The sequence below is a fragment of the Pteropus vampyrus genome, unplaced genomic scaffold (genome assembly GCF_000151845.1).
Source record: "Pteropus vampyrus isolate Shadow unplaced genomic scaffold, Pvam_2.0 Scaffold195, whole genome shotgun sequence".
In the NCBI taxonomy this organism is placed as follows: domain Eukaryota; kingdom Metazoa; phylum Chordata; class Mammalia; order Chiroptera; family Pteropodidae; genus Pteropus; species Pteropus vampyrus.
This window is the reverse complement of record NW_011888976.1, coordinates 1,349,222-1,366,590: the sequence shown is the minus strand read 5'-3', so window position 1 is coordinate 1,366,590 and position 17,369 is coordinate 1,349,222. Positions and strand designations below refer to the sequence as shown.

At 33.0% G+C, this 17,369-nt stretch overlaps 1 protein-coding gene across 1 annotated transcript in view; it reads right to left on the bottom strand.

Annotated features, from left to right (window-relative positions):
* Nucleotides 1–17,369, bottom strand: part of DNAH12 (dynein axonemal heavy chain 12) — a 228,350-nt gene that overhangs the window by 103,445 nt on the left and 107,536 nt on the right. Inside the window, exons 36-38 of the mRNA XM_023537644.1 lie at nucleotides 17,105–17,293; nucleotides 6,060–6,179; nucleotides 3,400–3,588 (exon numbers count right to left, since the gene is read on the bottom strand). Coding sequence (XP_023393412.1) covers nucleotides 3,400–3,588; nucleotides 6,060–6,179; nucleotides 17,105–17,293 — 498 coding nt within the window. The remainder of the gene's footprint in view (nucleotides 1–3,399; nucleotides 3,589–6,059; nucleotides 6,180–17,104; nucleotides 17,294–17,369) is intronic.

Sequence of the window (17,369 nt, the reverse complement as noted above, 5' to 3'; positions counted from 1 at the left end):
ACCAGTATTATAAGAAATGTTTAAGAAACTTCTTTAAGAATAAGAAAAGATAAAAATGTTAATAATAAAATGGCAATAACTACATACCTATCAACAATTACTTTAAATGTGAATGGATTGAATGTTCCAATCAAAAGATAGAGTAACTGAATGAATAAGAAAACAAGACCCATACATGAACTGCCTACAAGAGACCCATTTCAGATCAAAAGACATAACACAGGCTGAAAGTAAAGAGATGGAAAAAGATATTTCATGCAAATGAAAATGGAAAAAAAGCTTATATCAGACAAAACAGACTTCAAAACAAGTGCTGTAACAAGTGACAAAGAAGGGCATTTCATAGCAATAAAGGGGTCAATCCAACAGATATAACTCTCATAAACATTTAGGCACCCAATGTAGGAGCACCTAAATATATAAAGCAAATACTGATGGACATAAAGGGAGAGATAAACAGTAACACGATCATAGTAATAAATTTTAACTCCCTATTGACATCAATAGTAGATCACCCAAACAGAAAATCAACAAGGAAACATTGGCCTTAAACGACACATTAGACCAGATGATTTAATTGATATTTTTAGAACGTTTCACCAAAGCAGCAAAACACACATTCTTTTCAAGCATACATGGAATATTTTCCAGGATGGAAAACATGTTATACTACAACACAAATCTCAACAATTTAAGAAGACTGAAATCATATCATGCATCTTCTTTGATCACACTGGTATGAAACTAGAAATCAATTACAAGGAGAAAACTGGAAAACACACAATGACACTGTAGCTAAATAATGTGCTACTAAACAATGAATGGGTTAACAAAAAGACCAAGGAAGAAATAAAATGATACCTTGAGACAAAGAAAATTGAAAATACAATAGCCCAAAATCTATGGGACATGGCAAAAGCAGTCCTAAGACATCAGAAAACAAGAAAAATCTCAAACAATGTACTCTTATATATAAAGGAATTAGAAAAAGAATAGCACACAAAGCCTAAAGTGAGTAAAAGGAAGGAAATAATAAATCTCAGAGAAAAATCAATTAAATAGAGTCTAAAAAAAAACAATACAAAAGATCAATGAAATCAAGAGCTGGTTCTTTGAAAAGATAAACAAAATTCATAAATCTTTAGCCAGACTCAACCAAAATAAGAGAGAGGATCCAAATAAATAAAATCAGAAAGAAAGAGAAGTGACAACTGATACTACGGAAATACGAAGGATTATAAGAAAACACTACTAACAAATAAATGCGAAAAAATGAACAATCTGGAAGACATGGATAAAGTCCTAGAAACATACAATATTCCAAGACTGAATCAAGAGAAAATAGAAAGTCTAAACAGACCAGTTACTACAAATGAAAACGAATCAGTAATGAAAAAACTCCCAACAAACAAAAGACCTGGACCAAATGGCTTCACAGATGAATTTTACCAAATATTCAAAGGAGAATTAACACCTATCTTTCTCAAACTATTCCAAAAAATTCAAGAGGAAGGAAAGCTCCCAAGTCTTTACAAGGCCAGCACTAGCATCACCAAAACCAAACAAAGATATTGCAAAAAAGGATAATTATATGCTGATATCTCTGATGAACATAGATGCAAAGATCCTCAGCAAAATATTACCAAACCAAATTCAGCAATACATTAAAAAGATCATATGCCCTTATCGAGCAGGATTTACTCCTGGGATGTCAGGTTGGTTCAAAATTTGCAAATCAATTAACATGATACACCACATACACAAAATGAAGGGTAAAAATCATATGATCATATCGATAGATGCAGAAAAAAAACTGACAAAATCCAGCATCCATTTATAGTAAAAATTCAGCAAAGTGGGAATAGACAGAACATACTTCAACATAATAAAAGCCATATATGACAAACCCATAGCTAACATCATTCTCAAGTATTTTCTAAAATTTAAAATCTAGAAGTATTTTCCTTAAGATCAGGAACAAGACAAAGATGTCCGCTTTCTCCACTTTTATTCAACATAGTATTGGAAGTCCTAACCACAACGATCAGACAAGAAAAAAATAAAAGGCATCCAAATTGGAAAGAAAGAAGTAAAACTGTCATTATTTGTAGATGACATCATACTATATACAGAGAAACCTAAAGAGTCTACCAAAAAACTATTAGAACTGTTCACTGAATTCAGTAAATAACATGGAACAAACTTAACATTCAGAAATCAGTTGCATTTTTATATACCGATAACAAACTATCAGAAAGAGAAATTAAGAAAACAATCTCATTTACAATTGCATCAAAAAATACCTAGGAATAAATTTAACCAAGAATGTAAAAGACCTGTACTCAGAAAACTATAAGACACTGAAGAAAGAAATTAAAGATTGAAATAAATGGAAGCAAATACTGTACTCAAGGACAGGAAGAATTAATATCATTAAAATGCTCATACTACCCAAAACAATCTAAATTCAATGGAATCCCTATCAAAATACCTATGACATTTTTTCACAGAAGAACAGATTATTTTCACAAATAACCCTAAATTTTATATGAAACCACAAAAGATCTTGAATAGCCAAAGGGATCTTGAGAAAAAAGAACAAAGTTGAAAGTATCACACTACCTGATACCAAACTATATTACAAGACAATAGTAATTAATTTGGCATGATATTGGCATAAAAATAGACACATAGATTGACTCTAAAGGACAATTGAAAAAAAAAAAGCAAACCCCAGCAGTTTCCCACTCTCATTATTTCCTCTCTAGCACCAACTACTTTTTACCTCTTTAAACTGGATATTTTGGTATTTACCTCCAATTCTAAAAAAACATGCTTGTGTTATCACCTCTTGGTTCTTTAGTTTTAGAGAATATTTTATTGACTTCTCACTGTGACCAATGAGGATGAAACTCTCTTCTTAAAATTCTTAAAATTCTGTGTTATCATGGTTTGGGGAAAAGATTTCTTCACTGGCAGTCAAGGGGACTGGGTTCAAGTTCTGCCTCTTCTAGTCATTTGCCTTTTTAGGTTTGTTTCTTTATCTATAAACCTTAAGATTTAGGTAAAATTATACCTAAGGCTCTATCTAGATCTTATGACTGTTAAGCAACATTTGCATGAATCAAATGATTATTCAAATGATTACTGTTTAAAATAATCTTTTTGTAAATTCTTTTTTAAAGGAAAAATAGATTTAATTTAAATCTGAAGTTATAAAATATTCTTAAAGCAAGTTTATCTATACTGTCCACAAGTTACAGGAGAAACTAAAGAAAAGGGACTAAAATGCTAACTACTAGAGTCAAAATAACACGAAGATGGAAACCCAGGAGTTTTTCCTGCTGATATAAGACTTTGTGGTTTACAGCTTATCATTAGAATCATTTTATATCATACCTCATACATGTAATCATAGACCAGGCCTTTTTCATCAAAGTGGCATTCCCATTTACCCACAGAGTCAGGAATTGGGTTGTTTTCATCTTTTCCCAAAACGATTAATCGTAGGAATGTATCAAAAACAAGACGACCACTGGTATCACAACTTCCTCCAATTGACCAAATCAAAGAAAACATAAAGCAAGCCTGTTGGTTAAAAAAAAAAAAAGTTAATTTAAACTAATTATTTAAAAGAAATTTTTAACAAATTAATTAAGATCTAACATATTAATTACTGGTTAACCTACTTGGAAAAGGTCAGATCTATGAATTAAGTGGATTGGAGCACAGCTAAATCACATAGTATCATTTCTCTGGCAAAAGCTATCTAATTTTAAAACACCTATGCCTATCATAGGACACTTAGGTTGCTTCCATGTCCTGGCTACCATGAATAATGCTGCTATGATCATTGAGGTGCATATATCTTTGCAGATAAATGTTTTTAATTTTTTTTAGGGAGAGGGTAAATACCCAGAAGAGGGATTGCTGGGTCATATAGTAATTCTACTCTTAGTTTTTTGAGGACTCCATACTGTTTTCCATACTGGCTGTACCAATTTACTTTCCCACCAGAAGTGTCTGAAGGTTCCTTTCTCCTTACTACCTCTCCAACATTTGTTATTACTTGTCCTGTTGGTGATAGCCATTCTAGCAGGTGTGAGGTGGTAGATAATTGGAGAAAGATGTGGTACATATATTCCTGGAATATTATTCAGCCATAAAAAAAGATGAAATACTGCCATTTATTACAACATGGATGGATCTTGAGATTATCATGCTAACCAAAATAAATCAGACAGAAAAAGTTGAAAACCATATGATTTCACTCATATGTGGGATACAAAACTGAAAGCAACAAACAAACATGACAGAGACTCATGGACATGAACAGTGGATTAGAGGTTACCAGAGGGAAGTGGGCGAGGGGGAAGGCAGATAAGGGTAAAAGGGATCAAATATTTGGTGACAAAAGGAAATTTAACTTTGGGTAGTGAACACACAATGCAATATACATATGACATATTGTTGAATTGTATACTTGAAAACATATTTTATTTTATTAACCAACATCACCCTAATCATTTTAATTAAAAAATAAATAAAAAATAAAAATAAAACACTCATGACAAATGACCTAGGAATTTCTCTTTTAGGGGCTTTTATATACAAGAAAATTCACTGCAGTATTGTTTGTGATAGTAAATGATCAGAAGCAACCCAAATGTTCCTCAAGAGGAATCTGCTTAATTGGGCTATTCTACATACACTAGAATACATGCAGCTGTCGAAAAAGAAGATAACTCTACTGTTATGAAATGATCTCCAAGATATTTTGTGAGAAAACATGCAAATAAGTATGCACGGTATGCTAAAATGTATTAAAAATATATACATATAAAGAGAGTATGCATTAAATACCTAGATAGCAAATTATCTAGGCATAGGTAATAGCCGCCTTGAAGGTGGCTGGGGGACTGGTATGGATGGAAAATCTACTTTTGCCTTTTGAATTTTACTCTAGTCATATGCCTTATCTAGTTTATAAATCTGTAAGTTATAGTTTAAGAGAAAATTTTCAACTACGTGTTGATCTATATTAGTCTAAAAATGATTTAAACTGTTTAAACAATTTGGTGAGTATAGGTTTACCTAGTAGGTTATACTAAAATTTACAGAATGTAAATTTTCAGAAAATATATAACATGAAGGTTACATAGGTAAATTATTCCTAGGATATTTTTATTTTATAAAAAGTTACCAATGATATGTATGGAAGAATATTGAAAACTAGTTCTGTGAAAGGCAGTTTCAAACTTAGGGAGAAAAAGGGATATAAATAAATCATACTTCAAACATGTCTTCAATTTCTTCTAAAATGGAGGGAAATAAAGGAGAAAAGGGAGGTGGAAAGAAAGAGATTATGGTTAGCAAGGAACCCTGAAATATGAGGTATCTGAGGTAGATTTTCTATGGCAACAAGGTGAAGGGGAAACAATAGGAGGGAACTGCTATTTCCGTAGAGTAGAAAAGAAGGTAGACTGAGTAGAGGAGATCAAGGCATTAAGGAATAAGGTGGTGGGTGAGAAAGTAATATACGCCAGAAAGAGAACAAAACACCTCTTTCCTTTGGAGCCCTCAGAGTTATGTCCTCTGGCCTTCTCTGACTTACTTCCAGACATTAGCTAATCTGGGCCACTGACTCCTCCTTATGCATGTGCTCTATGGATTCTGCCAGCAGTGCTCCACTCAGCTAGTTGGATGCCTGCTCCTTGTCTTTTGTAGCCGGCTTCTTGCAGGCTACATCCTGGCTTAATATTAAGAAAAAATCAATTCGCCTAAAGTCTCTATTGGATTAAGTCACTATATTGTTTATCAAATTATGTTCTTTCACAAATAACAGGGTATATTTGGTTCATTCTGACATATTTTACTTTCTTTAAAGTGTTTTTTAAATCAGACTACCAAGTCAGGGCAATTTTAATGTCTTCAGTTATTCTTTCAGTGCTCACCATAAAACAGCTCGGGATTTTACAATGTCTTTCTCAGTACAAGTATCATTTGCCAGAGGTATATTTTATTCTGTAATTAAAAACCATATTAAGTATAAAACAAACCATAATCCAAACACGAATGTGCTTGCTTGTAGGATCACCTTCTAACACGTCACAGAGTAGTACTTCAAAGAGGCGTGTGAGAGATACAACCACATTGCTATTACTTGTAGGAATCAGTTCCTGCAAAGTGAAAAAACATACTTTTCTTTCATCTTATTTGAAAAATAAAAGAAGATAAACGTTTTATTTAAAAAACTGAGAACGTGTACATGGTTTTCATAAAGTCTTTATAAACACTTAGAGAATTTAAATTGTATGCATGATAAAAACATCTCAAATATTTTGGTTCAGTGTATTATATTATATAGTACATAACATTCTGAATTCTCTGAGAGATTAAAATTAAGTCTGAAAGAGAATAAACAATATTCTAGGGATAGCAGAAATAAAGTCTCTAACAGCCATTCATTCATTTATATATTCAACAAATGCTTACGAAAAACATACTATTCTTACATACCAAGCTAGGAGATATGGAAATAAAATATACAATCTCTGAAAAGCAGTGATATTGAAATTAAATAGGCAAAAACAATACAGGGTAATACTGACAAGGCAGAGGAAGTCTCAGGGTGGGGGAAGGGTACTAGAGTAATTGGGATAAACAATTAACCCAGACCCAGGGAGGAGGACAAGGAGAGAAATGGGAGAGGAATGAATAAAGAAAGACATCCCAGATAAATAACAGCTGAGTTGAATTTGGGGGGAAAATGTGAGTTCCCCAAGTGTAGAAGGGAAGGATGTTAAAGGCAGGAGAAACTACATACACGCAGAAATGGAGACGTAAGCACAGAGAATTAAGGAGATTGTATAGAATGGGAAAATAGGGTGTCAAAGAGGAATGGCAAGAAAGAAGGCTTGAGAAGCAGACAGGGATCAGATCCTGAAAGGCTTATAGGCTGTGTTAAGAATCTCATGCTAAGGGAAGAGGGGTACAATGGAGGATTTTAAGTAGGGGAATAAAAGGAATGAATTTGTATTTTGGAACCTTCATTCTGGTAGCAGGATATAGATTGAACCAGAGTAGCTCTACTGTACTGATTCAGGGAGGAAATGATGCAGGTCAGAACTGAGGCTAAACAGAGAAATCCAGATGGAGAGGCGAGGACAGATACAAAAGTCAGAATGGAGAAAAATCTATAGATCCTGGGGACTAACTGAATGTGAAAAATATGGGAATGAATTCTGAAAAGAAAATCCATCACTCATCTGAAAAATGGAGCATATTTTGTATTATTTATAACATTTAGTACTGGAGCTTTAAAATGAAAAAATAAAAAATGACTTTATCTGTTTATTTTCCCTATGAAGACAATGTACAGAATCTTTATAAATTGAAAATGTTTACTTTTCCCTTTTGCGCAGAATATTTTTCTTATCTTTGAAATAATATTTTAGGATAAAAAAAAATCTACTGAATACTCTTGCCTTCACTATATCAATGTATTTATTTATATGTAAGTAACTAATGCATATGTGTGTGGTGAGTTGAATAGTGGTCCTCAAAGAGATACACGTGCATGTCCTAATCCCAAGGACCCATAAGTGTGATCTTATTTGCAAAAAGAGTCTTTGAAGATGTAATTAAGTTAAGGATCTCAAGATGAGATCATTCTGGTTATCTGAAAGACCCTAAATCCAAGGCCTTAAATCTTTATTAAGAGTCACACATTGAAGAGACACAAAATGTAGAAGAAAATAGAGTTATACAGCCACAAACTATGGAATACCAAGAGCCAAAATAAGCTAGAAGAGGTAAGAAAAGATTCTCCTTTACAGCTTCCAGAGGAAGCATGGCCCCACCAACATCTCAATTTTAGACTTCTAGCCCCAGAACTATAACAGAATAAATTTCTGCTGCTTTAAGCCACCAAGTTTGTAGTAATTGTTATGACAGTTCTAGGAAACTAATACAACATACAAAATTTTCTCATAAAATACAAAATATACATGTGAGTTTTTAAAGGCACATATTTAAAACACTTTTAAAATACAGAAAATAATTAGAAATTTGAAAGCTTCAGTCACTATAGTTTTTTAAAGTTTTTTTCAATTGACATTCAATATAATATTAGCTTTAGGTGTACAGTATAGTGGTTAGCCATTTATAACTTACAAAGTAATGCCCCCAATAAGTCCTGTACCCACCCGACACCATAGAAAGTTATTACAATATTATTGGTTATATTCCATAAGCTGTACTTTATATGCCTATGATGATTTTGGAACTGCCAATTTGTACTAATCTCTTCACCTTTTTCATCCATATTTCCAACCCTCTCCCATCTGGCAACCATCAGTTTGTTCTCTTTATCTATGAGTTTGTTTCTGTTTTATTTATTTTTTATTGCTTCTCGGCCTTTTAGCTAAGATCAAGTATTTGTTTTTTAGATTCCACATATAAGTGAAATTTTACAGATTTTGTCTTTCTTTGTCTAAAGTCTTTCACTTAGCATCACTTAGCATCCTCCGGGTCCATCCTCGTTGTTGCAAATGGTAAGATTGCATACTTTTTTATGGCCAAGTAATAGTCCCTTGTATATATGTACTAAATTTTCTTTATCCAGTCATCTTTTGATTGGAGCATTTAATCTATTTAAATTTAAAGTAATTATTAATAGGTATATAGTTGTTATTTTATTGTTTTCAGATTGTTTTTGTGCGGCTTCTTTATGACTTTCTTATTCTCTTATTCTCTTGTGTGTTGATAAATTTCTGTAGTATTATGTGTAAATTCCTTTCTCTTTATTTGTTGTATATTCCTTATAGATTTTTAGTTTATTACCATGTGCTTCATATATACTAAGCTATGTTTACAGCAGTCTATTTTCAGTTGATGGTAACAAAAGTTCGAACACATTCTAAAAATCACTACTTTTACTCATCCCCTCCATGTTTATGGTTTTGTCATTATTTTGTACTTCTTTTGTGTGTTTGTGTGTATCCCTTAATTTACTATTGTACTTACACGTGATCTTCCTACTTCTGCCTTTTAACCTTTGTACTACTTTAGTGTTGGTTTATCCACTGCTTTTATTATGTATTAATTTGCCTTTGTCAGTGAGAATTTTTTCTTTGAGATATTTTCTTATTATTATTTTTTTCTTCTTAAAAAATGTCCCTTTAACATTTCTTATAAAACTAGTTTTGTGGTTATGAACTCTTTCAGCTTTTTCTTGTCTGGGATAGTTACTATAGTTTTATTCAGCGTTTAGAGGGAATAAAAATATTCAACAAATGCTTACGAAAAACATACTATTCTTACATACCAAGCTAGGAGATATGGAAATAAAATATACAATCTCTGAAAAGCAGTGATATTGAAATTAAATAGGCAAAAACAATACAGGGTAATACTGACAAGGCAGAGGAAGTCTCAGGGTGGGGGAAGGGTACTAGAGTAATTGGGATAAACAATTAACCCAGACCCAGGGAGGAGGACAAGGAGAGAAATGGGAGAGGAATGAATAAAGAAAGACATCCCAGATAAATAACAGCTGAGTTGAATTTGGGGGGAAAATGTGAGTTCCCCAAGTGTAGAAGGGAAGGATGTTAAAGGCAGGAGAAACTACATACACGCAGAAATGGAGACGTAAGCACAGAGAATTAAGGAGATTGTATAGAATGGGAAAATAGGGTGTCAAAGAGGAATGGCAAGAAAGAAGGCTTGAGAAGCAGACAGGGATCAGATCCTGAAAGGCTTATAGGCTGTGTTAAGAATCTCGTGCTAAGGGAAGAGGGGTACAATGGAGGATTTTAAGTAGGGGAATAAAAGGAATCAATTTGTATTTTGGAACCTTCATTCTGGTAGCAGGATATAGATTGAACCAGAGTAGCTCTACTGTACTGATTCAGGGAGGAAATGATGCAGGTCAGAACTGAGGCTAAACAGAGAAATCTAGATGGAGAGGCGAGGACAGATACAAAAGTCAGAATGGAGAAAAATCTATAGATCCTGGGAGACTAACTGAATGTGAAAAATATGGGAATGAATTCTGAAAAGAAAATCCATCACTCATCAGAAAAATGGAGCATATTTTGTATTATTTATAACATTTAGTACTGGAGCTTTAAAATGAAAAAATAAAAAATGACTTTATCTGTTTATTTTCCCTATGAAGACAATGTACAGAATCTTTATAAATTGAAAATGTTTACTTTTCCCTTTTGCGCAGAATATTTTTCTTATCTTTGAAATAATATTTTAGGATAAAAAAAATCTACTGAATACTCTTGCCTTCACTATATCAATGTATTTATTTATATGTAAGTAACTAATGCATATGTGTGTGGTGAGTTGAATAGTGGTCCTCAAAGAGATACACGTGCATGTCCTAATCCCAAGGACCCCTAAGTGTGATCTTATTTGCAAAAAGAGTCTTTGAAGATGTAATTAAGTTAAGGATCTCAAGATGAGATCATTCTGGTTATCTGAAAGACCCTAAATCCAAGGCCTTAAATCTTTATTAAGAGTCACACATTGAAGAGACACAAAATGTAGAAGAAAATAGAGTTATACGGCCACAAACTATGGAATACCAAGAGCCAAAATAAGCTAGAAGAGGTAAGAAAAGATTCTCCTTTACAGCTTCCAGAGGAAGCATGGCCCCACCAACATCTCAATTTTAGACTTCTAGCCCCAGAACTATAACAGAATAAATTTCTGCTGCTTTAAGCCACCAAGTTTGTAGTAATTGTTATGACAGTTCTAGGAAACTAATACAACATACAAAATTTTCTCATAAAATACAAAATATACATGTGAGTTTTTAAAGGCACATATTTAAAACACTTTTAAAATACAGAAAATAATTAGAAATTTGAAAGCTTCAGTCACTATAGTTTTTTAAAGTTTTTTTCAATTGACATTCAATATAATATTAGCTTTAGGTGTACAGTATAGTGGTTAGCCATTTATAACTTACAAAGTAATGCCCCCAATAAGTCCTGTACCCACCCGACACCATAGAAAGTTATTACAATATTATTGGTTATATTCCATAAGCTGTACTTTATATGCCTATGATGATTTTGGAACTGCCAATTTGTACTAATCTCTTCACCTTTTTCATCCATATTTCCAACCCTCTCCCATCTGGCAACCATCAGTTTGTTCTCTTTATCTATGAGTTTGTTTCTGTTTTATTTATTTTTTATTGCTTCTCGGCCTTTTAGCTAAGATCAAGTATTTGTTTTTTAGATTCCACATATAAGTGAAATTTTACAGATTTTGTCTTTCTTTGTCTAAAGTCTTTCACTTAGCATCACTTAGCATCCTCCGGGTCCATCCTCGTTGTTGCAAATGGTAAGATTGCATACTTTTTTATGGCCAAGTAATAGTCCCTTGTATATATGTACTAAATTTTCTTTATCCAGTCATCTTTTGATTGGAGCATTTAATCTATTTAAATTTAAAGTAATTATTAATAGGTATATAGTTGTTATTTTATTGTTTTCAGATTGTTTTTGTGCGGCTTCTTTATGACTTTCTTATTCTCTTATTCTCTTGTGTGTTGATAAATTTCTGTAGTATTATGTGTAAATTCCTTTCTCTTTATTTGTTGTATATTCCTTATAGATTTTTAGTTTATTACCATGTGCTTCATATATACTAAGCTATGTTTACAGCAGTCTATTTTCAGTTGATGGTAACAAAAGTTCGAACACATTCTAAAAATCACTACTTTTACTCATCCCCTCCATGTTTATGGTTTTGTCATTATTTTGTACTTCTTTTGTGTGTTTGTGTGTATCCCTTAATTTACTATTGTACTTACACGTGATCTTCCTACTTCTGCCTTTTAACCTTTGTACTACTTTAGTGTTGGTTTATCCACTGCTTTTATTATGTATTAATTTGCCTTTGTCAGTGAGAATTTTTTCTTTGAGATATTTTCTTCTTATTATTTTTTTCTTCTTAAAAAATGTCCCTTTAACATTTCTTATAAAACTAGTTTTGTGGTTATGAACTCTTTCAGCTTTTTCTTGTCTGGGATAGTTACTATAGTTTTATTCAGTGTTTAGAGGGAATAAAATTTACTTCTGGGTTATTCAGGTATAACTTAAGCAGTATAAATCCAAAGTTGTATGTTACTAGAATGGTTTTAGTCACAGCCAGTCCTCACAACCAATCAGCCTGAGGGTCAATTCCTTCCACTAATGTGCAAACAGCAACAAAGGGTCAACTACAATAGGAGGGACATGCAACCCACACAAGGGACACACCTGGAGCATCCGGCTCAGGTGGCCAAGGAGACTCTGCCACTGGGCCCCACAGGATACCTACTACATAAGACCACTTTACCAAGACTGGGAGACATAGCAGCTTTAATACATAAAAACACAGGGCAGCAGCCAAAATGGAGAGACAAAGAAACATGCCTCAAATGAAAGAACATAACAAAGCTCCAGAAAAATTAACATTGTTAAAATGTCCATACTACCCAAAGCTATCTGCAAAAAAAGAACTAAACAAAATGGAGACAAGAAATCTACCAGATGCAGAGTTTTAAACACTGGTTATAAGGATGCTCGACGATCTCAGTAAAGATGCTCAACGAAGAGATGGGAAACAAAAATGGAGATAGAAAACAAAAAAAGAACCAATCAGAAATAAAAATACAATAACTAAAATGAAGAATACATTAGATGGAATCAACAGTAGATTAGATGAAGCAGAATTGAATCAGCGATTTTAAAGGTGAGGTAGCAGAAACTACCAAATCAGAACAGTAAACAGAAAAGAAGAATCCAAAATGAGAATAGATTAAGGGCCTCTGGGACAACATCAAGCATACTAACATTCACATCATAGGGGTACCAGAAGAAGAAAGAGACTAAGGAATTGAAAGTCTATTTGAAGAAATAATGACGAAAAACTTCCCTAGCCTGGCAAAGGAAACAGACATACAAGCCCAGGAAGCTCAGAAAGGCCCAAACAAGATGAACCCAAAAAGGCCCACACCAAGACACATTGTAATTAAAATGCGAAAAGTTAAAGACAAAGAGAGAATCTTAAAAGCAGCAAGAGAAAGGAAGTTGGTTACCTACAAGAGAGCTCCCATAGACTGTTAGATGATTTCTCAACAGAAATTTTGCAGGCCAGAGGGACTGGCAGGAAATACTCAAAATGATGAAAAGCAAGGACCTACCACCAAGATTACTCTACCCTACAAAGCTATCATTTAGAATTAAAGGACAGATAAAGACCTTCCCAGACAAGGAAAAGGTAATAGAGTTTATCACCACTAAAAGAGGATTATGAGAATTGTTAAAGGAACTTCTTTAACAATAAGAAAAAGAAAATATTAGTAATAAAATGGCAATAACTACATACCTAACAACAATTACTTTAAATGTGAATGCATTGAATGCTCCAATCAAAAGACATTGGTGGCTGAATGGACAAGAAAACAAGACCCTTACACATGCTGCCTACAAGAGATCAACTTCAAATTGAAAGACACACATAGACTGAAAGTAAAGGGATGTAAAAGATATTTCATGAAAATGGAAATGAAAAAAAAATCTAGGGTAGCAATACTTATACTAGACAAAATAGTCTTTAAAGCAAAGGCTATAACAAGAGGCAAAGAAAGACTCAGTTATCCCACTTCTAGGTATTTTCTAAAGAAACCCAAAACACTACTTTGAAGGAATATGTGCATCCACATATTCATTGCAGCATTATTTACAATAACCAAGATATGCAGGCAAACTGGGTGTCCATCAATGGATGAATAGATAAAAAAGAGATAGTACTTATGCAAAATGGAATATCACTCAGCCATAAAAATAGATAAATAAAAGAATGAAATCTTTACATCTGCAACAACATGGATGGACCTAGAAGGTCTGTACTGAGTGGAGTAAGTCAGATATAGAAAGACAAAAACCATGTGATTTCACTTACATGTGGAATCTAAAGAACAAAATAAACAAATAAAACAAATAAACTCAAAGATAAAAAGAACATTTTTAGGGTTACCAGATGGGAGGGGTTTTGGGGTGATGAGTGAAAAGGGGAAAGAGATTAAGAAGTACGAATTGTTAGTTACAAAATAGTCCTGGTAATGTAAAGTATAGCATAAAGAATATAGTTAATAATATTGTAATAACTATGTACAGTGTCAGATGAGTACTAAATTTATCGGGGTGATCACTTCATGAGTTTTATAGATGTCCAACCACTATGTTGTACACCTAAAACTAATATAATATTGTATGCCAACTATAATTGAAAAGTAAAAAATATTATTTAAAAAATCAGTTGCATTTCTTTACACCAACAATGATCTAACTGAAAAGGAAATCAAGAAAGCAATCTCATTTATAATAGCATCAGAAGAATAAAATGCTTAAGAATAAATTTACCATAGGAAGTGAAAGATCTGTACACAAGAAACTTAATGAAAGAAAGAAGACACAAATAATTGGAAAGATATCCATGTTCATGGATTGAGAGAATTAACATTGTTAAAATGTCCATACTATCCAAAGCCATCTGTAGATTTAATGCAATCCCCACAATAGCATTTTTCACAAATATAGAAAAAAGAATTATAAAGTCTGCATGGAACCATATAATATCACCAATTGCCAAAATAATCTTGAGAAAGAAGAAGATTTGAAGGCATCACATTTCTTGATTTCAAATTATACAGTAGTCTCCTCTTATCTACAATTTCATTTATCCCAGTTTCGGGTACCCGTGGTCAACCATGATTCAAAAATATTAAATGAAAAATTCCAGAAATAAACAATTTGTAATTTTTAAATCATGCACCATTCTGAGTACTGTGATGAAATCTTGCAACATCCCACTCTGTCCCTACCAGGACATGAATCATCTCTTTGTCCAGTGTATCCATGATGTATGTGCCACTGCCCATTAGTCACTTACTAGCCATGTAGGTTATCAGATCAACTATTACAGTATTGCAGTCCTTGTGTTCAAGTAATCTTTACTTCATAATGGCCCCAAAGGACAAAAGTAGTGATGCTGGCAATCAGGTATGCCAAAGAGCAGCCATAAAGTGCTTCCTGAAAAGGTATTTTTGTACAGGAAAAAAATATAGTATATATATATGGTTCAGCATGATCTATGATTTCAGGCATCCACTGGGGGTCTTGGAAGACAGCCCCTGTGGATAAGAGGGGAACCACCCTAGTAATTAAAAAATCAAAACAATATGGTACTGACATAAAAACAGACATATAAACCAATGAACAGAATAGAAAGCCCAGAAATGGACCCAAACACATAACAGTCAACTGATCTTTGACAAGGGTGCCAAGAAAAAACTAATACCCACATATGAAAGAGTGAAATTTGACCGTTATTTTATACCACACACAAAAATCAATCCAAAATAGGTTAACAACTTATATGTAAAAATCTGGAATTGCAAAACCCCTAGAAAAAAAATAGGAAAAAATCTCCTTGACATTGGCCTTAGAAATGATTTTTTGAATATGACACTAAAAGATCAGGTAACAAAAGTAAAAATTAACAAGTAGGACTACATCAAACTAAAAGCACAGTAGAAGCACAGCAAAGGAAACAATCAACAAAATGAAAAGGCAACCTATGGATTGAGAGAAATTATTTGCAAACCATATATCTGATAACAGGTTAATATCCAAAAGATATAAGAATTTCATATAATTCAATAGCAAAAAAACCATCAATGCAATTTAAAACAGGTTAAGGACCTGAATAGATATTTTTTTCCAAAGAAGAAATACAATGGCCAAGAGGTATATGAAAAGGCACGCAACATTACTAATCATCAGGGAAATGCAAATCAAAACCACAATGAGATATGACCTCACACCTGTTAGGATAGTTATTATCAAAAAGACAAAAGATGGTAAGTGTTAGTGAGGCTACAGAGAAAAGAAAACCTTCGTGCACTATTAGTGGGAATATGAATTGGTGCGGCCATTGTGAAAAACAATATGGAGGAGTCTTAAGAAACTAAAACTAAAAATAGAACTACCATATGATCCAGCAACCCCTCTTCAAGGTATATAACCAAAGGAAATGAAATCAGTACCTCAAAGAGATATCTGCACTCCCATGTTCATTGCAGCATTATTCACAAAAGCCAATATATGAAAACAAACTGTCTCTTGATAGATGAATAGATGAAGAAATTATGGAATATGTAATGGAATATTATTCAGCCTTTAAAAAGAAGAAGATCCTAGCATTTGCAACAACATGGATTAACCTCGAGATGTTATGATAAGTGAAATAAGCTAGACACAGAAAGGAATAAACTGCATGATCTCACTTATATACAGAATCTAAAAGTTGAATACATAAAACCAGAGAGTAAAAGTGATTACCAGGGGTGGAAAGATGAAGGGAACAGGGAGACCTTGGACAAAGGGTATAAAATTGTGGTTATGTATGATAAATAAGTCTAGAGATTTAATGTACAGCATGATGACTATAGGTTTTGGAAATTGGCTAAGAGTAGATTTCAGGTGCTCTCACTACACATATACACAAAAAATATGGTAACTATTTAAGGAGATTATACATTAATTAGCTTGACTGTACTAATCATTTCACTATGTGTATGTATATCAAATCATCATGTTGTACATTACATATGTATAATTTTTATTTCTTAAAATTAAAAAAATAAAACCCAGAGGGATAAACACACACATATATACCTGAGTACAAGTATAACTAGGGGAATCTGAATAAGATCAGTAGATAGTATCAATGTCAATATCTTTCTTAAGACATTATAATATAGCCTTGTAGAATGTCAATATCTTTCTTAAGACATTATAATATAGCCTTGTAAAATGGGAAATTAGGTGAAATGTACATGGGATTTCTATTCTTACAACTGAATGTGAATCATTGAATGTCACAATAAACATTTCAATGTTTTTAAAAATGAACATTAAATGTCTAAGGAGAAACTGATTTAAGTTATTTATCTTACCATTGTGACTTTAGACTTAGTCAAGCTGAATAAAAACTAAAGAAACTTGAGTGGCTCAGAGAATTATAGTGCTACCTTGCATTTTTTCTTACGAAGCTTTAAAGTTGGCTGTATTAACCAATCAAAAAGTCCTCTCAGCAGAGCCTGATGTTCTTCTTCCTGTAGAGGTCCTTTTAGTGAACTCAGCCATGAAGACACAAGGGGTTCCCATCCTAATTGTGAGGGTTCCAAATAAATCATGCCACAGCGGCTCACAGTGGCAGGCTAGAGAAAAAAGACAAATTGTCTAATGTTGCTTTTATAACAGTAGTACCTGGCAGTTTTTCACTACTTCTTTGCA